The 23549-nt window shown below is 45.6% G+C and overlaps 1 protein-coding gene and 1 long non-coding RNA gene across 4 annotated transcripts in view; one reads left to right on the forward strand and one right to left on the reverse strand.

Annotated features, from left to right (window-relative positions):
* CLMN (calmin) overlaps positions 1-22195 on the forward strand; it is a 75072-nt gene extending 52877 nt beyond the window's left edge. For all 3 annotated transcript variants that reach the window (XM_082228794.1, XM_082228795.1, XM_082228796.1), the window contains 9 exons: positions 1421-1513; positions 9987-10177; positions 11583-11776; positions 11988-12070; positions 12785-14053; positions 16162-16349; positions 18780-18840; positions 19818-19882; positions 21992-22195. In XM_082228794.1, coding sequence (XP_082084920.1) covers positions 1421-1513; positions 9987-10177; positions 11583-11776; positions 11988-12070; positions 12785-14053; positions 16162-16349; positions 18780-18840; positions 19818-19882; positions 21992-22154 — 2307 coding nt within the window. In that variant the 3' untranslated portion in view covers positions 22155-22195. The remainder of the gene's footprint in view (positions 1-1420; positions 1514-9986; positions 10178-11582; positions 11777-11987; positions 12071-12784; positions 14054-16161; positions 16350-18779; positions 18841-19817; positions 19883-21991) is intronic.
* On the reverse strand, positions 5349-6823 carry LOC309535682. The gene is made up of 2 exons (XR_014221343.1): positions 6126-6823; positions 5349-6003 (listed from the first exon to the last, which is right to left on the reverse strand). It is a non-coding gene; the product is annotated as an uncharacterized lncRNA (long non-coding RNA).
* Positions 22196-23549: the final 1354 nt, after the last annotated feature.

Below are 23549 nucleotides of genomic sequence, written 5' to 3' on the forward strand. Positions count from 1 at the left end.
TTCTGTCAGCGTTTCAGAAAGGTCTGAGGCCCTGTATTGCAACCCAAGGGTTTAACACTATCATGGGCAGCCTGGGGATTTCTTTCTTTTTCTGCTCTGCCATCCTGCTTGCAATGAATGAGCAAGAGAAGAGAGTGTGTCGTTTGAAGGAGAAACATAAGCTGGTCCTTGTCATATGGATTAAACCTCTCTGTGGGAACTCTGGGCCCTGTCATGGCTTCAAACCCAGAATCCTTGGTAACTTGATAGGAATGTAGGAAGCTGCCTTTATACAGAGACTACTAGTCCATCTAGTTCAATATTGTCTGCACTGACCGACAGCAGTGCTTCAAGGGTTTCAGGCAGGGTTCTCTTCCAGCCCTACCTGAAAATGCCAGGGATTGAACCTGCGACCTTCTGAATGCAAAGCAGATGTTCTGCCACAGATCTACGGCCCTTCCCCAGACCGTGCTCAACAAGCATTTAAAAATGGAGAAGGCATCTGTAGTGATAGCTGAGCCTCCCAAGATAGTGGAGAGGTGTTTCTCTGCCCAGTTAGTATTAGAGTGGCATTCTGTTCCACTTTTCTATCACCCCAGAAGCTCAGATGGCACCTTAGAGGAAGGGTCAGCAAACTTTTTGAGCAGGGGGCCGGTCCACTGTTCCTCAGACCTTGTGGGGAGCCGGACTATATTTCTTTGGGGGGGAAATGAACGAATTCCTATGCCCCACAAATAACCCAGAGATGCATTTTAAATAAAAGCACACATTCTACTCATGTAAAAACGTGCTGATTCCCGGACCGTCCGTGGGCTGGATTTAGAAGGGGATTGGACTGGATCTGGCCCCCGGGCCTTAGTTTGCCTACCCATGCCTGCCCCTCCCCAAATCACACATGCTGCACGTCAGCAGGCTGTCTGCCAAGATGGACCTGATAAATCTGACTTCAGCAGAACAATGACAGCAGATTATGTATCTGCAAATATGCATAATATAATCAAGTAAATACTTCATCACAAGGGCATTAAGAATAATGCAACTGAGAGTCAAACTAGTTACATGAGTGCATAGCAGCCATGTGGCTTCACCCTTCCTTCCTTCCTTCCTTCCTTCCTTCCTTCCTTCCTTCCTTCCTTCCTTCCTTCCTCTCTCTCTCTCTCTCTCTCTCTCTCTCCCTCCCCCCATAAAGAAAACAGTCCTCCCTTCAGTGAGCCGCTATCTTGCAACCATATTGCATGAACTAGATATACATAGAAGCAACCAATCCAGCTTTATACATTGCAAGCCAAAACCTCACCCAGTATGAGTGCAAAATGCAACTCCCTGTTCCCTGGCCTTTAGATGTGACACATGTGCATTCTGTAAATTAAAACTGCACTTGAGTGCATTTGTCTACCTGTTTTTAAACGTCTTTTAAAACCTGCAACCCCCTTTTCTGTAGGTGAAGCTGGTTAGCATTGATGCAGCTGAAATAGCAGATGGAAACTCTTCCATGGTCCTGGGCCTGATATGGAACATAATCCTGTTTTTTCAGGTAAGGAGCAAATGGTAATGTTGTTACATGTTGGCTTTTCCATTAAACCTTTCATCGGAATACAGATTTGTTATGTCTAAAGGCAAGGAATGAAACAGATTTGTTTCTCCCATGTACCTCGTTTTGTGTCGGGTCTTCATTTTTCTTGCATTAAAGACTCCGTAAATGTATGAACAAACCTGGATAAACCGAAATAGATGAGACACCTGGGCGTCACTACACTTTCCTCCCCCCACCTTGCAAACCCCTCAGTCCACTTCATTGCCCTTGCAAATGGATTTCTGCCTCAAAGTACTTGTCCAGCCTGCCTTGTGTGCACGTGGCTGCTGGCCAGAACCCAGATCAGAAGATCTTGTTTTCTATTTTTGTGCTGAAAACACTTGAATGCTGCTTTGTGCATTTTTAGCAACATGGGTCTTAAGACCCGAGTCCTGAAACGAGGCTTTAAAGCCCTTTAATATGCATTACTTGCACTACTTTCATGTACTAAGATGGAATCTGATACGGATTTCAATGATCTGGGAGCCTTGAAATGCCAAGAATTGAATGCAGCCAGTGAACCTGACCATTCTCAAAAGTCTGGTGCAGATGTAACCTAGTTCAATCTCTTTAAGCATGGATAAGAGCAGACAATGGGCTAGTGTATTACCCCTCTACCTACCCACCCACACCCACCTCTCCTTCCCTGGGCAAATTTTGAGGGAGGTGCAGTATGGAGGGTCCTTCATTGAGTCTGCAGCCATTACACACACACACACACACAAACACACACTTTCCCCCCTCTACACCAGCTTTACACCCAAATTAGGCTCCTCTCCAGGAAGCGCTTAGCTTAGGATCCAATAGATCCATAGCCAACACAGTTCTGCTCTCACCCTAAGCCTGACATGTCTCATTTCAGGGTCCCCTTGTTGGCTACCATATCTTGCCCGCCCTCTGCAAGATCCTTTGCAGTAGGGTTGGGTGATAATCAGGTTTTCAGCATTGTGATATATCACCAGCTAAACATTGCGATATACTGATATATCACGATGTCTGAAATAAGGATGGAGCTATCTAGGGGCATGGTTTTCCCCTCACCATGATTTCTGCCAGCACCTGATCTTGTGATTCGCTGCCCCCTGCCTCAGGCAGGGGAGAGCTTTGTCAGCAGAGTTAACAGGCACTACCGGGATCAATAGAAGCACTGGCTGGCTTCATAGTTTTCCCCACATTGTGATTTTTGCATCTCTCTCTCTCTCTCTCTCTCTCTCTCTCTCACACACACACACACACACACACGATTGGCGATATATTGTCAGGTCAATAGTTATGAATCCGAAACGACAATGTGGACTTCAAATCGATTTGGGACAATAAATCAATGTATTGCCTAGCCCTACTCTGCTGTGATGCTGCCCCCTGTTGGCAGAGCCAGGCAGAGGGCTAGTAAAAGGTAAAGGGACCCCTGACCATTAGGTCCAGTCGTGACCGACTCTGGGGTTGCAGCGCTCATCTTGCTTTATTGGCCGAGGGAGCCAGCGTACAGCCGGGTCATGTGGCCAGCATGACTAAGCTGCTTCTGGCGAACCAGAGCAGCGCACGGAAATGCCATTTACCTTCCTGCCGGAGTGATACCTATTTATTACTTGCACTTTGACGTGCCTTCGAACTGCTAGGTTGGCAGGAGCTGGGACCGAGCAACGGAGCTCACCCCGTTGCGGGGATTCGAACCGCCAACCTTCTGAGTCCTAGGCTCTGTGGTTTAACCCACAGCGCCTTCCGCGTCCCTAGGCACAGGGCTACTTCACTGAATTCTAGCCACCCTCCCCAGCACTACTACTTGGGAGGTTAGGATTGTGCTCTAGGCTCATATCCAAACATGTTGATATTTTCTCTTACTACTGATTAGTGTAGGCAGTGAGCGGGGGGCAGACAGTAAAATTGGTTAAAGCCAGAACCCCTGTAGATTATGAACAATGCTGGGATTTTTCAAAGTCACTTACATGCTAGCTGTCAAATTCAAGGAGCACCTGACTAATAATGTGATTCAATTCCAGAAGCAAATAACAAAAAACGAAAAGGGAAATGCATGGAGTGATTCATAGCAGGCAGCTGTCTTTTTGACTGCTTTGTGGGGAAGTTGCGAAAAATGAAATCCTGTGTGAATATGTCACCCTAATAATGATAACAACCCTGATTTCAGGATTAAATCATTTTAATCCCCAAAGGAGGCTGATTATTAGGCTATAATGACATTTGTCGTTGTATAATAATATTACAAAAATTTATTAGGAGGTAACCCTGATCTCTGGCTTTTAGCACCATGCTGAATTCCTTGTTATTATCTTCAGGAGACATTTGTAGATTGGGTTGTAGGTGGCTCTTTAGTAGAAAACACCCCAGTTGTGCCAGGCATGGCAACCCATTTTTCCCAAGCCACTTGATTCTCACTGTCCTCCTCTAATGCTGTTCCTGAGGGTAGTACGCAAGGATAATCTGAAAAAACAGGGCAGTCTAATTTGTGCAGTGAAATAGGGCTTTCAAAATCATCATTGGATGCAATCCTATACCCTTTCACAAAATCATCCCACTTCTTGTTCTTTTACTGTATTGCTGCTGCTTCTTTGGCAAGCACTCGTAGTCGAGTAAGATTGTCTTCCCTGAAAACAGTCTTAACCGTGAGTCTGTAAGTGACGGCCAATTCTGGATCCACATATCTTTCCACAGTGGGGACATAGGTTTCCAGGTGGAAGTTGATCACGGTGAGGGTTTGCCAAGCGTGCCTTCCTCTTCGCTTGTTTCTCCTTTTCACCCTGAGTTTGTGCTTCTTCAAAGTCCATGGCTGCTATGGTAAAGGCTGTTCTCCAATTGGAGCGCTTGTAGGTCAGTGTTTCCCAGTTATAAGTGCTTATGCTACATTTTAAGAGATTTGCCCTGAGAACATCTTTAAACCTCTTTCAGCAGTATTTCACTTTCAATTCTTGAGTTGGGAATAGAGTAGTTGTTTTAGAAGATGATAATCAGGTATCTAAACAACATGACCAGTCCAATGAAGTTGATGTTGAAGAATCATTGCTTCAACACTGGTGATCTTTGCTTCTTCTAGTACACTGACATTTGTTCGCCTGTCTTCCCAAGAGATGTGTAATTTTTCCCAGAGACATTGTTGATAGAATCTTTCGAGGAGTTGGAGATAGGGTTTATAAGTGGTCCATGGTTTGCAAACATACAGTAAAGTTGGTAGTACAATGGCTTTGTAAATGAGCATTTTGGTTTCTCTGTGAACGTCCTGGTCCTCAAACACTTGTTGCTTCAATCAGGAGAAAGTTGAGCTTGCAGAACTCAGGCGATGCTGGATTTTGGCATCAAAGTTGGCCCTTGTGGAAAGATAACTGCTCGGGTAGGAAAAGTGGTCGACATTTTCCAACATTACACCATTAAGTTGAACCACTTTCCTGTTACTCAGGGAAGGTGTGGACTGTTGGATTATCATGCTCTACAGAATGGCCACAAGCAAGCACCTTGTTTCTTGTGCCTTGGGATCTGGATATCACCTTTTGAGAGCCTTCAGAATTTAAGGAAGGACACTGACATCTATGGGCCATTTCAGGAGACTGGTTACTGTAATTCCTAAACTAGACCTTGATGGCCTATGGGAGAGCCCATCAAAGTGTGCCAAGTTCCTCCTAGTATTTTTAAAGCTTTTAAAGTGTGAAATTGATTTCTGAAAACTCCTGGAGTAGTTTTTTCCTGCTTAAAAGGCCAGAGATCAAACAATGAGTGCCCAAACCATTTAAAATAGACACATTGGAGGTTTTTAAACAGAGGTTGGATATCCATCTGTCATGGATGCTTTAGCTGAGATTCCTGCATAGCAGCGGGTTAAGCTAGATGACCCCTGGGGTCCCTTCCAACTCATAAGAGTCTATGATTCTTTGAAAAGCATTGACATGGTCCTGAGCTTCCTTGAAAAACTATGATATCTCCATACAGGGGCATTGTTGGTGCAAACAGGTACAGTATAAAAGCACAGTACTAGTGAAGCCCTATTCATCTGCCGACCTCATTTGCCCAGAGACACTTGTTTCAGTTTTAATATCACGCAAGGTAGAGGGCAAAACCCACATACAGTACTTGGCCTAGAAAATCTTGGCATTCCACTGCTCAGGGTTACTTTGATGGCCAACCTTCCCCTTCCCTCTGAAAGTCTGTCTAACTTTGCACCTCTACTTACAAATTAACGTATGTCATTGTTTTTCACATTTGCATCATGGCCCTGTGCCTCAAGTCTTTTGAGGGCCTAGCAATGCCCTCTCCTCTGTGTAAAGCCTACCATCCCCTTTTAGGGAATCTGAAAGCTCCTAGAGAGTTTCAGGTGAAGAATCCAAATTTCAGATTTGGGTCAGAAGAAGAGGAATTGCAAGTGGAGAGAGTGCTGTTGTGCTCATGTCGTGTTTGTGGACTTCCCACAGGCATCTGGTTGGCCACTAAGAAGACAGGATGGGCCTCTGGTCTGATCCAGCAGGGCACTTCTTACATTCTGGATTCCAGTATCCTCCCAAATGGAACTGATGAAAACATGACGGTGGTGGTGGTAGTGGTGGTGATATTGATATATTTGCTTGGGCACCTGGAATTCCTCATCCCCAAACATCCTAGCGGATGTAGTCAGTCAACTAAACAAAATCCAGTTTGAACACTTAAAATATTTTATTCCCCCTTCCCCCACAAGAAGGCCAAATCCAATTGGCATCATGAGCATCTCTTATGTCACCCTCTTAGCCACACAATTCCGACATTGCTTAACAAAGGGCCAAAGTAGACATGATGATAATCGCACAGCTGGTAGCTTGTGTGATTGTTCTTTGTTCAGTTAAATAGCAACCACACTCATGGGCTATTGTGTGTGTATGTGTGTGTCCAGATTAGGACTGCAGCTGGTGATAGGTGGAGAGAAGGGAATTTACCCTTTGCTGCCACCAGGGTCCCAATCCAAATTCAACTGACCCCCTGGCAGCTACTATTTACTAAACAAAGGACAATCATGCTTAATGCCAGCTGTGTCATTGTAGCCGCCTCTAGATTGACCCAGACTCTGTTTCTTTAAAGGTGAGCCAAGTTTTCAAAAACAGGAAAGCAGATCCTCCCAAGTCAGCAAACCCAGCAGGACAGCTTTCCTACCCCCAACTCTGCCCCTTAAATTGGAGAAGCTCTAGATGTTGCTGGACTCGTATCTCCCATCATCCTTGACCACTAGCCATACTGGCTGAGGAGTCCAACCACCTCTTGAGGGCCACAGGGTCTCCACTCCTGCCCTATGTGCTCATACATAACCTGTATTTTAGTCAAAATAAAAAAATTCCTTCCAGTAGCACCTTAAAGACCAACTAAGTTAGTTCTTGGTATGAGCTTTCGTGTGCATGCACACTTCTTCAGATACCGTGTGCATGCACACGAAAGCTCATACCAAGAACTAACTTAGTTGGTCTTTAAGGTGCTACTGGAAGGAATTTTTTTTATTTGGACTATGGCAGACCAACACGGCTACCTATTTGTAACTGTATTTTAGTGTTTTGTTGGAAGCTGCCCAGAGTGGCTGGGGAAGCCCAGCCAGATGGGCGGGGTATAAATAATAAAATAACATTATTATTAAAGAATAGAATTGTAGAGTTGGAAGGAACCACTGGGATCATCTAGTCCAACCCCCTGAAATGCAGGAATCTTTTGCCTGATGTGGGGCTTGAACACACAACTGTGAGATTAAGCTTTACCAACTGAGCTATTAAGACAGCATAAGGCATGTCTATGACTGAACTCTTTAACTGCCCTTAAGAGATCAGGATGTGACGCCTGCATTCACCCAAAATGATTCTGGATTTTTTCTGTTATCTCATGCAAAGGAATTCCTAATATTGGTTTTGCTGATGGGGGTCTTCTGGCACCACAAGATCAAATGACTGAGAAGCAAGGATTCGCTCTTCTCTCCAGCACTATATGGTTCATTTACCCCAGTCTGCCCCATCCCCCAGCTGCCTATATGTTCCCGAAAACTCTGTTGTAGTTTTCTTCTCACCACTGAGAGAATTGCTCCTCTGCATTCTAGCATTCTGTGTCTTCCATAGTTTATGGGAAAATCCATTTTGTCTATACAAGGAGCAAGGAACATTTTTGGCTCCAGGGGCGAGATCCTTATCAGGGTCAGCCTCATGGACTGCATTTGTCTGGTGGGCAAGGCTGCACCCATGACATCATAGTGATGCCGTGAGCAAGGTGCTTTGAAGTCCCAAAGTCAGGACTTCCAAGCACCTTTCAAAGCATTCGCTTTGGTGAACGTTAGCTGTGTGAGCGGTCTCCTGGCAACTCTCTGCAGCTTTAGCAAACTGCGGTTCCCAGGACTCTCTGAGGGAACCCCTGACTGTTGAAATAGCATAAGAGTGCTTAAAACGCACGGTACGGATGTGACCTTTCTTCTTGTGGTTCTTGTTGCTATACCAGAACATAAGAAGAGCCCTGCAGGATCAAATCCCAGGCCCATCTTAGCACTCCTGTTAACTGCAGTAACCAACCCAGAGGAGCTTAGGGGAATCGTGCAAGCAAGATATTGACATGAAATACGACCTTAAGACATGTGGGCCATATTCATTCCATTGCAGGATCCTTGCCTTTAGAGCAGGAATTGGGGGGTGGGGACCTGTGGCACTCCTGATACTGTGGGACTCCCACCTCCCCCCAGCCAGCATGGCCAATGGGCAAAGCTGACGGGAGCTAAAGTCCAGCCCAGGGGTCTGCAACCTTTAAGACAAAAAGAGCCACTTGGACCCGTTTCCGAAGAAAAAACAACAACTGGGAGCCGCAAAACCATTGCGACATTTAAAACAAATATAACACTGTGAACGGCTTACTGTGCTTGACTATTTCCTGAGCGGCTACAAAACTAGCATATGTTGTGGAATTTGCAGACTTCACCCAATTCTTGAAATTATTTTTGCTCCTATCAACCTTCCTCATAAGTTCTGCAATGGCTTTTCGTCTCTCATCTCCATCTGGATATTTTTCAGCAAAGGCTGTGTGTTTATTGTGGAAATGTCTTGCAATATTTGACTTTTTGTTGTTTGCAAATTTCTCACCATATATTAAGCATACTGGTAAACCAGTCTTGTCAGTAGAGAAGGCAAATGATTCTGTCCATGTATCATTAAACATTCTGTTTTCTTCAGAAATTTTTCTTTTCTTGCCTTTATCCATGACTGGCCTATCGGGGGTCCAAAAGAGGGACGTAACTAGAAATCAGAGGGCCCCATAGCAAAATTTGCTATGTCCAATAATCAATGCCCCAAAATGCCATAGAAAATTAATCAGGGCCCCAGTGTACCATAAATCATAATCAGTGCCTGATGTAAATAATAATTAATAATGAGGGCCCAATGTCATCCTCGTCATTTTAAAATAACTTTTTTTGACACTTTTTTATTATTTTTTTGTTTGACCCCTCAGAATTACTCCTCCTCATAGAAATAAACGTTAAATTAACAAGTTACCTTTTTTTGAGTGTGTGTTCTTCACTCCCCTTCAAAACAGTGACCAGCTTACATGCCCCCTTTCAATGCAGCCTGCTTACAGCCCTCAACCAAAATGGCCGCTCCCGCGACTCCCACGTGCGCCCACAAAGATGGCGCCGACGATTTTCCCTTATCGGTGCCCTTTAAAGAAATGGCCGCCGCAGCTTCAACCCACGCCTAGAGGAGGCTAGAGAGGGAGAAAAGCGGGGGGGAGGAAAGCAGCGAGGACGGCAGAGAAGGACTGCCGGGAGTGGAATCCCACACACCGCGAGGGGAAGGAAGGGAGAGGGTGCGAGCTGGAACGGGGCAAAGAGGGCGGTCCCCGGTCGTGCCTGGCCTTAAATGGGCTAGGCCACGCCTCCCCGGCCCCGCCGATTGGCGGGCAGGGTTGCAGGGACGCCCGGGGATTCCCCTGTTCTCGCGGGGGCAAAAGGCCAGCCCCCGCGAGTGGAGTGTGGGAGGGGTTAGCTCGCAACCCCGTCTCCTCTCTAGCTCGGAAATGGCTTTGCGGAAAATGCGCCTCCTCCCCTCGCCTCCGCCCCGGAGCCGCGGCAAAGGCGTTAAAGAGCCGCATGCGGCTCCGGAGCCGCAGGTTGCCGACCCCTGGTCCAGCCACATCCCTGATTTAGAAGTTGCTATGCATTTTTACTCCCTGTGTCTGGAATGCAGCGGCCCAGGCTGCTGGCTTGAGTCTTGCCGTGTGTTTCGCCGAGGGGTTTCATTCAGATAGCATGAAACCGGGCCCCAAGTCAACGCTGCCTTTCGCGCGGGGCTAGCTGGCATGACAGGGCTGTTTGTGAAGTTTGGAAGCGGCTGCTTGCCTGAAGAAATGAATAGGGTTGCTTGTCCTCAAGGCAGCATGACAGAATGATGGATTCTCTGCTCTGTTTTTCTGACCCTGGCTGCTGCCTTCCCCCCATCCCCCGCAACAGATTAAAGAACTCACAGGCAACCTCAATAGGAACTCCTCGTCTTCCAGCCTGTCGTCGGGACCCAGTGGCCCTGATTCAGACACCTCTCATCCCAACACGCCTAATGTCGAGAGAAGCATGTCTGTCTCAGTGAAGGATCAGCGAAAAGCAATCAAGACCCTTTTGAACTGGGTCCAAAGGAAAACAAGAAAGTAAGCCAACTTTTCTCCCTCCCCCCCTTAAAAGTCGCCGCAAATCCCACTGCCAATCAGATGAAAGATTTCCATTAGTTATCTGTGTGATAAAATGGATTGGATGCATTCAAAGTGGATTTGAGGGCAAGCAATAGAACAGGCTCTGTAATTTTGCCTGTATCAGCCAAGGAGGATCTTGGGCTATGCAGCTGGGTTCTGTGCAGTTCTGTGTTTTGTGTCAGTAATAAGACCCTATTCCGACTTTTCTTTGCAGCATACGTTGCCTTGGGGTGATCCCAAGTGTAAAGATGTGCTCATGGCTGGCCCTTTCATTAGCTGACATGAGGCACAAGGCCATCTCCCAGCTAATGTAATAATAATAATGATGATGATGATGATGATAAAGTTTTATTTATACCCTGCCCTTCGCGGTTTAAAAACCGGGCTCAGGGTGACTAACAGGAAATATAAAACATTGATTAAAATAGGACTTAAAAACAGCATAAAATACAACATAAAATGCAGCATCAATATCAATAGATCTCAATAGACCAGGGGTAGGGAACCTTTTCGGCCTGGTGGGTCAGATCCCTCCCTATCCCCACCACTGTGGGACAACTTTGACAGGTGAGTGGGACAACCCACCTGTGAAATCATCAGTGGCATCAGGTGACCGACAGGTGCGCTGTCCTGTCCACCTGTTAAAGTTTCTCGTGCTGCGCTTCCCAAATGCCCAGTGGTAAACGTGTTGTTGGATGCTTGGGAAATGATGTGCATGGGGCTTCGTCAGTACTAAGTACAGGGCTTGGCTGCATGATCAAGCTCCCCGCAGGGAACTTGCTTGTGAAAGCCGATCCAGCTGCCCGCCTGTTGATGCAAGGTGACTTCAGCCCTGCTTTCTACAGGGATCAATTCTGTGGTTCAGCTCACCTGCTCCAGATGCATCTTTTATCTGCTCCACATGTATAGGTGACCTCACGTGTTGGGTACGTGAGTGTGGTTTTGGGTGGGTGGCAGGGACAACCTCACGGCCAAACTGGGACGCATGCCAGGCCAAATTTGGCTGGAGGTTCCCTACTCCTGGTGTAGACTATATTGAGCTAGATGGACCAATGGACTGCTTTGGTTGGTTTCCTACATTCCTTTGCTGACAGTTACCATTTGCCAGGCAAAAGCTCCCACTGTGGTCCTCTGAGGGTGGGCAGCAGGGCTAAGCAGCTGGATCTCTCTCACCCCATGATGGAGGAAAAGGCACCTGGTGTACAAAAACTCCCTCTTGTGAATGCTTAGAGTATGATGCATTTCCCTAAAGCTAGAAAGCCTTTGCACTGGAATAAATTTCTGTGTTATGAGAGTCTTGAACATGCCCATCTCCCTGTATGGATTTTCATACCACCTCTCTCCTTGGTACTCTCGCCTCCAGGTATGGGGTTGCTGTTCAGGACTTTACCAGCAGTTGGCGAAGTGGCCTGGCTTTCTTGGCGGTAATCAAAGCCATAGATTCGAGCTTGGTAGATATGAAGCAAGCTTTGGAGAAATCACCCCGGGAGAATTTAGAGGATGCATTCACTACAGCACATAACCACCTAGGTATTCCAAGACTTCTGGAGCCAGAAGGTAACTTGTTCATACCTAAATGTCTTCTGCAGGCTTTTGGGATTTACAGGCTGATCAGTGGGGCGTGGTGATCGTTACATTGTTTTATCTTTGTTTGTAAACCACTCTGAATTTTTTTCCTACACTCCAGTGTCATAATTTTTTAATGAAATCAATAAGTAAAAGGAAATAAATTTAAATTCATCACGAGACAATATGTGTGTCTCCCCAGACATCATGGTTGAGTCGCCCGACGATCAGTCCATTGTGACCTATGTGGCACAGTTTTTGGAACATTTCCCAGAGCTGGAAGGGGTACGTATGTTCCTTCACTTCGCTTTTTGAATGCTTCTTTCCTGTAAATGTTGTTAGGTCACTCTCAGCGATAAGCACCTCCTCCACAGTTAGGAGGAAGTTGGGTGATTGTTTCCCTCACCTGGCCTCCTTTACTTCAGTTCAGTTGTATTTACTTCACTAGGTCAACCCAATTCCCAACAATATGAACAGTGGGCAGCAAGTGTGGGTGGCTTTCCTCTTGTCTCCCCACCCCCTAGATTGGAAATGGCAAGAATCAAAGAGACACTGTTGGGATCTTGACTCTGCATGAGCAGTTCCTGAACTGCACCTGAGAAACCTGGAAGTTGAGAGGGCTGCAGGTATATCATTAGATGTTCATCAACTAAACACTCCCATAACTCACGGTAGGCCACCCAGTGCATCTCTGCATAAGGTTGCTTGGTCACTTCTGACTATTGCAGAGACACAGCAGAAACACCCTCTGCCCTCAGAGGAGACCAGCCATTGCATGTCTGCATGTGAGTCACTGCTCTTGGTTTGCCTCCTTACGGTTGGGAAGCACGCAGCAACTCAGGCAGAGATGTCTTATTGTTTCCTATGATGATAGCAAGTCTTTGGTGGGCTGGTGGAAGTGTGGCTTAATTGTTCCGACAACTACCTTGCAAAAAGAAATATTATTTATCAAATGATGATGATGGTGATGATGATGATGATTTATTTAATGTTGTATAGGAAGATTTTTCAGATCCGGACAAGGACTTTGCAGCTGAATCTCCTTTCCACGTCAAAGGGACACCAGGGGAAGAAAATCAAGGGAAGGCTTTGATTTTGAATGAGAATGGGAAGCACACCTATACCGGTCACCTGGACAGAAGCCAGTCTTCACCTCCAAAAATCTATATTCCTGGTTCGCCCCTTAATCCAGAGAACCCAAGTTTTCATATGGCAAATGAGGAGATTAATGACAATCTGCAGCAGCAACTATCAAATCATTCAGAGACTTCCACAGAAGAACCTCAGAGGCCGAGCTCACTGCCAATAACAGAGCCTGTTGATTATCGGTCCAATTCTGCTGCCGACATTCTTGCCAATAATGTAAACGGGTCTGAAGGGGATCAGCTGAGTATGTCCGATTCACCAACCCAGAGCGATGACCTTCTTCCGCCAAGTTCACCTCCGTATCACAAACATTCTGTTGAACCTGCTGACTCTTCGGGAGTCGATTCTGAAGAATTCAGCCAGAACAAGCCAGCCACTGAAACAAAAGAATCATCTGATGGAAAGCCTTGCTCATCCCCTCTACCTGAAAACGTATCGGAACATCTGACAACGGAGCTTGAACATCCAATTCCAGCTGCTGATGAGCAAGATAGCACAAAGAAATATATACTAGAATTGTTGAACAAGGAAATATCTAAGCTCCCAGAAAAATATGACCATGCAATGCAGTCTTCTTCCGTAAAGGAAGGACATGCTACTCACCAGGAAACTGGTGGACCTGATTTCAACGATTATTCAGAAGAGTGTTACCCATTGGAACGTTTTTCTCCAGTTAGAAACACTCCCAAGAGCCTAGATATTACTAATGAAAACAGCTCGGTGGGTGAAATGATGGCAAACCCTTCCAAAATCTCCATAATCCCCCATGACCTCTTTTATTACCCCCATTATGACGTTCCCATATCGGACGTCTTGGATGCTTTTGCTACACCCGGCGCAGACCCTACCCTCTCGGAAAACAACAAGATCTGCGCCGAGCTTTTAGTAAACTGTTTGGCGGAGAAAGAGTTGCTTGACCAAAACGCTGAGAAGGGTATTTCAAAGGCAGGCCTACACATGAGTAATGCAGCACCAACAGCCTTGGATGATAAAAGCCCGGAGAAGCAGAAAAAAGATGCTCGTGGTCACACCAAGGCTTCCCTTAACAAGGCTGCTGCAGAAGGGAAGAATGTGATACTCAAAGCAAACAGTGTGGATTCTGCTCACTCAGATGTCCCTGTGGTATGGTTGCTTTTTGCACTTACTTGTTTGCTTGTGCCAAATTCTTCCCTTGCACTGGATGCCATCTAAATTATTATAGAGAAGCTTACACCATAGTTCTTTTTCTGAGAGCTCTGGTGACTAGCAACTGCTTGGGTCTACCCCCCTGGTGTTGCACCTAGAAGTAGTCTTTAAATGCAGAGATGGAGAACCTGTGACCTTCCAGGTGCTGTTGGGACTCCAACTTCCATCAGCCCCAATTATTGCCATTGGTTGGGGCTGATGGGAGTTGTAGTCTGGCAACATCTGGAGAGGCCCAGGCTCCCCACCCCTGACTTAAATGCTTATATTTAAATATCTGGGATCAGGCCCATTGACTGGTCAAACACACACTAACCAAATTGGGTGGTTGCTGCTCCCATAGAGAGTCTTATTCCCATGAGAGTCAGGGAACTTGTCTTCCACCAATGTGACTTCTTCTTGGCAGAAGTAGTAGATGGTACTGCAGTTTAGATTGTGAGCCTCTGGAGCAATGCAGTATTTTCATGTGGTATTCTATGGGTTGTGTCCAACTAAATCCTACTCAAAGTAGACCCATTAAAATCAGTGGTCGTGACTAACTTAGGTCCATTGATTTCAATGACTCTACTCCGGGTAGGACTTAGTTGGATACAACCGTATGACCCGATTTGGTAGCCATTAAAATAAGGTGTAATGTCAGCCTAAAATGATAGTTTAATTTGGACTCGCTTCTGCTTGGCTTGATGTATTGTCCTAAGAGGTTAGCTCTGTTTGGGGAAGTGAGATCTTCAAGTGGCAAGTCTCTCACTGTATGTACTGATCCTGCAGCTGTGTTCATAGATGTGTTTGTGTTTTGTTGGGTGTTAGAAAATCCCAAGGGTCATTTCACAAATAACACAATCCCAGATTTACCATGCAAGAGTACTCTCAACAGGGAGCTGTAGCTAATCCTGCCTTTTCTTGTGAGTTTGCCTCTACGGTGCCCTTGGTTTCAAACACCTATCTGTCACAATTGCACTATAGGTGCAACACCTATACCTAAACACCAAACGTAAGGTTGGATCCAGACCAACTTAGTTGCACTTCATTCCCTTTGACATCAGTGGAACATCAGTCAGAATTAATTTGCCCTGTTGATTTCAAGGAGGCCAAAGTTCAACTAAATTAGCCTTGATACAAACCATGATGTGTGAAGCAGCCCTGAACCTGGATACTTGGTTGGTTTCATTTCTCCTTTGCTTTTCTTGAAAGTGTCCCAAGCATCATTTGGCAGTGACGCTGTATACATTTACTTGTTTAGGAAACAGTTGTCAAAATGAGAAGATCAGCTTAAGGATGGACAACATGTTCTGTCCACATATAACCCAACTTTGTTCAGCTTGTTTTGGTATCGATAGAGCCCTACTTGCATTCTGGCGCACTAAAACACCCTCTGAGACAGAGGTCGTCAACATGGCAGCCCTCAGATGCTGTCAGACTCCAATTCCCAGCAGCCTCAGCCAGCCTAGCCAATGCGTAGCAATATTGGGAGTTGGAGTACAGCAACATCTGGCGCCAAATGAGTTGTGGAACCCAGTATGTGAAATTATCTGCCCCAGAAGAATAGATGGCTTTGTACTTCACAATTTTTCCATTGCCACCTGAGGATTTCTTTTTCCAATGAGATTTTAAGTTGATTGTTGTACAGAGTTCTTCTAGTTGGTCTAGGGTATCTCAGTGTTAAGATCGCTGCCTTTTGTATTTTCAGTGACTTTTCGTTTGATTGTTGCTTGTTAGCCACCTTTATTTTGTAGTGGTGGAGAGACAGGGCAGAAATCCTTCCCTCCACTCAGCTACCCACCTCTGTATCTATTTTATTTTGATGTTGTTTGCCAGCTTCCTGCCACTTTGGGAACCTCTATTTTGCTGGGTAGCGGGCAAAATAGAAATCCCTCTGTCTAAGCATGTGTGTGTCTAATTAGCCTGCTAGCTAAACAAGCAAGTGGATGTAGTTTGCCAATATAAAGAAGAAAAAAGGAGCTTCAAAGATTAAATAGGCGGATCTTGATAAACTTGTACAAACTCTTGCTTTTAAAAACCTGAACTATCATCATTTTTATTTTTAACAGATAGTGGTAAACCAGTTTGATACTGCGGCTGAAGAAAGAAAACTGCCAGAAGAAAGGAGCAAAAAGAAAGAGAAAAGGAAGAACAAGTCAATTTTTCCAGGAGAAAACAACCCAAGTCCGAAAGCTGGCTCCACCCGGCTACTAGATAAGCTAGAGGAAGAATCCACAGACCATCAGGGGCTTTCAAGGTGCTTTCCGTTTGCTTCTTTGGTTCCTAAACACAAAACCTGTCTTGCCACTTTTTCTTGTCTGGTTTCCAGGCAAAGCTTATTTGCCTGCCACGTCTCAGATTTTGCTGGCCTTCTTGGCTGCAGTCCTGGACAGCCATAGAACAGGCAGGGGAGGAAAAGTCCAGGCAGCTGGATGCATTTGGGAAGGGCGAGGTGCAGCCAAAATCTAAGCACTTCTGGGACCTGCTGGGTGATCAGCTCCCATAAGTGCCGAATTGTGTTTAAGCCCCATTGGCTTCAGTGGAAGAATTTAGCACAAACATGCTTCGGTTCTTAATGATGACTGATCTCCAAGCAGAATGAGCAAGTCGCTTCCCCCACCCATCTGCCCGCCCCTGAAATTGGCTCTGGAGTGTCAGGGGAACCCCCAGATCAGCACACAGGTGGAGAAAAGAGGGGCTCGTTTCATCTGGTAAACTGAAATACTTGCGCAGATGGAACAGTTAGATGAGCACTGACTGGCAGCAGCTCTCCCGGGTTTCAGACAAGGGCCATTCCCAGCCCTATCCAAACTTGTAAGGTTTGAACCTAGGACTTTTCTGTGTGCAAAGCAGATGCTGAGCTTTGGGCCTTGACCCATCTCTGCAGTAGCACTCAGTGGGAGGCTATTAGATGTTGTCTGGATGAGTTGTGCATGTGGAGAGGGAGGGAGAGAGAGAGAGGGGGGGGGAGAAAGGAGACATTGTGGGGGACTCACTGCTGAATATAGGATTCTGATCCTGTTCTTCCAGAATCATCATTTAGTACAGTGGTACCTCGCAAGACGAACGCCTCGCAAGACGGAAAACCCGCTAGACGAAAGGGTTTTCCGTTTTGGAGGCGCTTCGCAAGACAAATTTCCCTATGGGCTTGCTTCGCAAGACGACAGCCCATAGGGAAATATCCGGGACAGCGGGGAAGCGCAGCGCGTCTTCCCCACTGTCCTCGGACCTCCTCCGAAGCCGGGCGGTGGGGCGGGAACGCCTCCCCCCGCCGCCGGGCTTCGGAACGCTGCTCTGAAGCCGGGCGGCGGGGCGGGAACACCTTCTGAAGGCGGGCGGGGGGCGAAAGTCTTTGTCCCCCCTGCCTGCCTTCCCAGGGGCTTTTAAATCGCCCCGGACAGCGGAGAAGTCCTCCGCTGTCCCGGGGCGATTTTAAAATGCTGCCCGCCAGCATTTTAAGATCGCCCGGACAGCGGAGAAGTCCTCCGCTGTCCTGGGGTTTTTTAAAATGCTGGGGTGGGAAGAAAAGCCCTTGGTCCCCCCCCCCCCCAGCCTTCAGAAGAGGTCCGGGGACAGACTGTCCCCGGACCTGGTCTGAAGGCGGTTTCCCTAGGAACGCATTAATTGATTTTCAATGCATTCCTATGGGAAACCGTGCATCGCAAGACGAAAAACTCGCAAGACGAAGAGACTTGCGGAACGAATTAATTTCGTCTTGCGAGGTACAATGAACCAAACTGGTTAAACCTTGTTAGCACAATGGGGAGTCTCAAGCAAGCTTTATGCATTCAAGTAACATTGTTTTATATGTATTTTTAATCTGTTGGAAGCCACCCAGAGTGGCTGGGGAAACCTAGCAGGTGGGGTATAAGTAATAAATGATGATGGTGGTGGTATTATATCTACCGTATTCACCCAAATATAAGCTGCACCTTTAAAATTGGAGGAGGGAAAGAAAAAATACCCAAATATAAGCTGCTCCCTTCCTGGCCTTGGATGCAGATGGAGAAGTATGTGCAGGGCGGGCGCCACTTCACCACGCTCTAGGTGTTGTTTGCCCTACACTCCTGGCTGTATACCATAATGTTGCGAATATAAGCAGCACTTTTCACGGTCAGAATTGGGGGGGGGGATGTGGGTTATTTTGAGCCAATATGGTATTCTCACTTTCAAGAATTTTTGTCCTACCTAGCAATTTCACTGGGCCACCTCAACACCATTTCCTTTTCCTGCTCTATAACCCCCAGGAAACTATTTTGGATTTTCCTCATTTCATCCCTTAATCCTCACTGCCTTGTCCTCTTCTCCATAAGCTCTATTCATTCTGGAGAGAAAGGGTGCGGGCAGCAGAAGTTCATGCTTTATCCCTAGATGCAAACTTGGGAGTCTGGTCACTTTCTCTCCCAGAGCTATGGTTTGTCTACAGTGTTGCATATGAATTTGGGCTGGGATCGTTAATTAGATTGTAGTAAATGGGAATGCTGGTTGCAGTGGAGTTTGAGAACTTGGACCACGCAGGAGATAAATGTCTTTGGACGATACGGTGTTGTGCATCACTTGAAACTGGGGTGGAGAAGAATGTCTAGCAAGTGTTTTGTCTCTTTAGACCACGCCTTGAAAAGTGTTAGAGATGGGCTGTCTTTCTAATCAAGCTTCTCTTACATATTGATTCAATTAACCTTTTCAGGGTCAGCCACAGCGATCCCAATGTCGTTTCCCAAAGATATTTAGCAGAGTCGACCAGTAAGGTAAATATATGCATGTCTCTCTCTTTTGCATATTCATTCAAAACCAAGCTAGTACAAGATGGCTTTAAATACCATATTTTTTGCTCTATAGAACGCACCCAAACATAGGACGCACCTTGTTTTAGAGGGGGAGAACAAGAAAAAAAATATTATGCCCCTCTCTGTGCAGCGCCCCTTCAGTGAAGTGGCAGGAGAAACGGAGCCCCTTCCATCTCTCCTCCCGCTTAGCTGAAGGGGCGCTGCACCTTAGTTGAAGGGGCACCTACCCTTCAGCAAAAGGAACCCGAAGCCTCCGAAGGGATATTACTCAGAAGGATGGTGGGAATGGGTGATTGGCAGATAGGTGTGGTAAACCTGTTGACGACTGTTAATGACTGCAAATGGTCTTACAGGAAAAAGCAAAGGGTGAGATGATAAAACATGATAAAGCTATTTTTAGTAATACTCCTCCCTACCCTCTCACTATATATAAGGGTCTGGTGACTTCCGTTTCAGTGTATCTGAAGAAGTGTGCGTGCACACGAAAGCTCATACCAAGAACAAACTTAGTTGGTCTCTAAGGTGCTACTGGAAGGAATTTTTTTATTTTGTTTCGACTATGGCAGACCAACACGGCTACCTACCTTTAACTATTCAAATGATCGGTTACTGATTTAATGGCAAAAGATTTGAGCTCCATAACAGCTTACAACAATCCCAAATACTTAACCAGTTTAGGGTCTTAAGATCTGTGAAAGTTTGGGTACTGCGGTGTGTTTCATTTCTTGTTTTGTTCTCTGATGCTGGCTTATTGCTATGTTTAGATTTCATGGTTTTCATTTTTTTTAAATGTAACCATTTCCCCTTGATTGTAAGTTGTCCAGAAGACTTTTATTACAGTGTGGCATATAAATGCTGTAAATACACCTGTTATATCTTTTACAGTCCAGGCTATTTAATTATATTGTTGTGACTATTTGGATTTGATTATTTTCCAGGAACTTGGCAGCACTGATGTTCCAAGGAACACGGCTACAAGTGAAATTGCTAGCTCCTCTTCCAGGTGGGCACTTACCCTTCTTTCATAAGTTGAGCCTCAGGGTGAAGACAGACACCAGCTTTGACTGCAAGCCTCAGTTTCGCAAAGGATAAGCTCCAGTCAGGAGCTGCAAGTGGAACTGTGTCTCTTTACCTACCATACACCTTACGTTATTTGGCATTAAGTATGGGGCAGGTGGGACGCAGGTGGCGCTGTGGGTTAAACCACAGAGCCTAGGGCTTGCCGATCAGAAGGTCGGCGGTTCAAATCCCCGTGATGGTCCCTGCTCCTGTCAACCTAGCAGTTTGAAAGCATGTCAAAGTGCAAGTAGATAAATACCTCTGGCGGGAAGGTAAACGGTGTTTCCGTGCTCTGCTCTGGTTTGCCAGAAGTGGCTTAGTCATGCTGGCCACATGACCCGGAAGCTGTACGCCAGCTCCCTCAGCCAATAAAAGTGAAATGAGCGCTGCAACCCCAGAGTCGGTCACGACTGGACCTAATGGTCAGGGGTCCCTTTACCTTTACCTATGGGGCAGGTGGGCGTGGCTTAGGGAAAACAGCCTCATAGCCAAATTAGGACCCTGATTAGCCTGATTTGGCCCATGGCCTAGAGGTTCTCTATGCCTGCAGTGGAGTCTGAGGACAAGAAGGATTATGCCCTGGTTGTTATTTATTCCTTGTTATGCTTCCTTATCCCAACTCCATGTTGCCCCCTACACATGCACACAGACACGAAGACTTAACTTAGATTAATGCCAATCAGAGCAGCAATCTGTCTTTTTGCTTCTTCCTCCATAAAGTGTCACATATTCCAGCGCTATGTAATGATATTGGTAATTCTGATTTCGCATTTTTATTTGCATATTTATTTATTTATTTTACACTTGAAAGACCCGTTCCAGAAAAGATTTTCTACTTCCTGTCAAACACCGATTGTAGGGTAACCCACAAGGTCTCTCTTTTTGCCCTAGCAGCGTTGAAAATCCGGACAAGGGTTATTAAGGAGCTTGCATTCGATTGCTTTGGGGATAATGATTAATGATTTTGTCTGTATTAAATATGTAAGTTAGATGTGGCTTATGCAGCATTTCAAAGATGTAGGTTTTATGTATGATTCCAGGCAGCAACGTGATTTTATGCAGTATTTTATACTGTTGGGTTTTATATTGCATTTACAGTGGTACCTCGGGTTACATATGCTTCAGGTTACAGACTCCGCTAACCCAGAAATAGTACCTCAGGTTAAGAACTTTGCTTCAGGATGAGAACAGAAATAGCACAGCAGCAGCGGGAGGCCCCATTAGCTAAAGTGGTGCTTCAGGTTAAGAACAGTTTCAGGTTAAGAACGGACCTCCGGAACGAATTAAGTACATAACCAGAGATACCACTGTATTTATCTTCTATGCGAATGGCCTATGGCCCAAGCATTAAAAAAACTGACTCACTGACACTTGAAAGATCTGTGTGCCACCTTTTTCTGCCAAATGGCATTTCAGCATGACATAACAAAATTTCCATTATTTTTAAAAATGATTATCCTAATAGAAAATAGCCAGCCGAATTAATAAAAAAAATCTGCTATTGGGGGGCTAAAAAATCGATAATAGCAATTTAACTAATTCAGCAGGCTCTAAACGATACACAAGCCCAATGCAGTGAACAAACCAAATTCTGTGATGCATTAAACCAATGAAACTAGCTACTGAAAGCTCCAATAATCAGGATTTTCTTTTCCTTGGACCTGGAAGGGTAGTAATGAAGGTGTCCGGAGTAGAAGTGACTTAGTGGATGTGGTGGAGCCTGGCATGTGAGTCACTGCTGCTTAGTGAGAGGGAAAGTGGCAAGGAGGTCAGCACAGTGCAGTTCCATTGGCAGGAGCACTGGATTGACTCTGATGACGTGTTTGCACCACGCCCGTCTCCCTGCTGCCTTGCCTCTCTCTCTCATGGTAGGCAACAGCGACCCACCTGCTAGGAAGCTAGCATAATGTCCCCATCCCAGTGAGCAGCTTCTGGCCTGGTGGATCAAATTTGGAATTCCACAAGGCTCCATCTTTGCAGTAGCTGCCCACCTTCAGCCAAGGTACTCTGAGATAGGCCTCCGGTGACTATCTTTCTTCCTATTCCTTTGCAGGAAGAGAAAAGACCTTGAAAAGAAAGACTCTTCTGACAAGGCCAGTGTGCCTACACCTTCTCCGCGGACAGACCAGCCTGAGCTGTTTTACTTCATTGTTTTCCTCTGGGTGCTGGTCTACTGCTTATTGCTCCTTCCACAGCTAGTTAGCAGTCCCCTTTGATCCCTGTGAGTGAGCCAGAATAATAAAAGATAGCGGCTTGATGTTCTTTGTTTGATGTGCCCCTAAATGCGTTTCTTCAGGAGGTAGAAATGTTAGCCAAAGTACAGGACTCCACACACCCCTCCCCTGAATTCAGAGCTCGTTCTTTTACTCAGGTGGCTTGTTACATTATGAAGATTCAGCTCACCTGACTTTGTGTACATATAGTATATATTTATATAGATAGGTAGGTAGAGATTATATATATATCGAGAGAGAGAATGAAGACGTTGGGATAATTACTTCATACTGGCAATTTTTGTATGTCTGTGCCTTGCTTTATAGGATGTTAAATTAAATGAATAATCTCTTAGGGGGAAAATCCTAGATTTAGAGAGTTCTAGTCTTCAAAAAGAATCATTCTTATACTTCGGATTTTATCTACAGCCATGAAATCTGCCAAAAATATATATGTGTGTATTTTTTGTGTTGCCTTTTCAGTAGAAATTTTTGATTGAAGAAAGTTGTCCTTCCTCCATAAACTGAAACAAGATGTAATTATTTTATTATCTAACATGTGCAGCTAGAGCCAGTCTAAGGCTGCAGTCCGGTACCCACTACTGAATTCATTGGACTTACTTCTGAGTAGACATGTATAGGATTGCACTATATAGTCTATGCTAGAAGAATCTGGAATAGCTCCAGATAACTTTTTTAAGAAGTATGTGATATGGCTCAAGACCAGAATTTAACCAACTTTGAGGTTAATGTATATGGGATTGTGAAGGAATGGCAGACAGTGATTTAGGTCAGGAACGGGGAACCTGCGGCTCTTCAGGTCTTCACTGTTGTTGTTTTTAGTCCTCAAACAATACTTAATTGATGTGATACACAACCTTTGCATTGTTTCCTTTTTAATCCAATGTCCTTTGTATTTAAATGAATGATGTGGTATAGTATCACAATCGTTGGCATCTGTCTGTTTCGGGAGACAATGGAGGAGTGCACCTTTGGAGGTGAAGTCAAACCATTGGAGAGTTACAGTGCTTGCTGTGGCTGTAGAGATGGCTACAGGAGAGACATGTTTTATTGCAGGCGGGGCAGATGAAGGCTTCTGGTTTTCTTGCTTCAGGTGTACCATGGATTAATTACATAATTATGTAAAATTTCACCACAGTGAACAGCAAGATGAACAATGTGGCTTTTGATGGAAGTTGAACTGCAGTGGTACAGAACCGGCGTGGCGTGCTATGGACATGGGGCAGAATAGAAATGGACGCCTGCTTACATCGCAACAAACTCCAGTTCCCATCAGGCAGTGGCAAGGCATGATGGGAGTTGTAGTCCAGCAATTCCTGGAGGGCCACAGGCTCCCCTCAGCCTTGCTCTAGATAAAAATGAAGGAGGGACCCTGTT

The sequence above is a fragment of the Podarcis vaucheri genome (assembly GCF_965113315.1).
Source record: "Podarcis vaucheri genome assembly, chromosome: 1".
NCBI classification, from domain to species: domain Eukaryota; kingdom Metazoa; phylum Chordata; class Lepidosauria; order Squamata; family Lacertidae; genus Podarcis; species Podarcis vaucheri.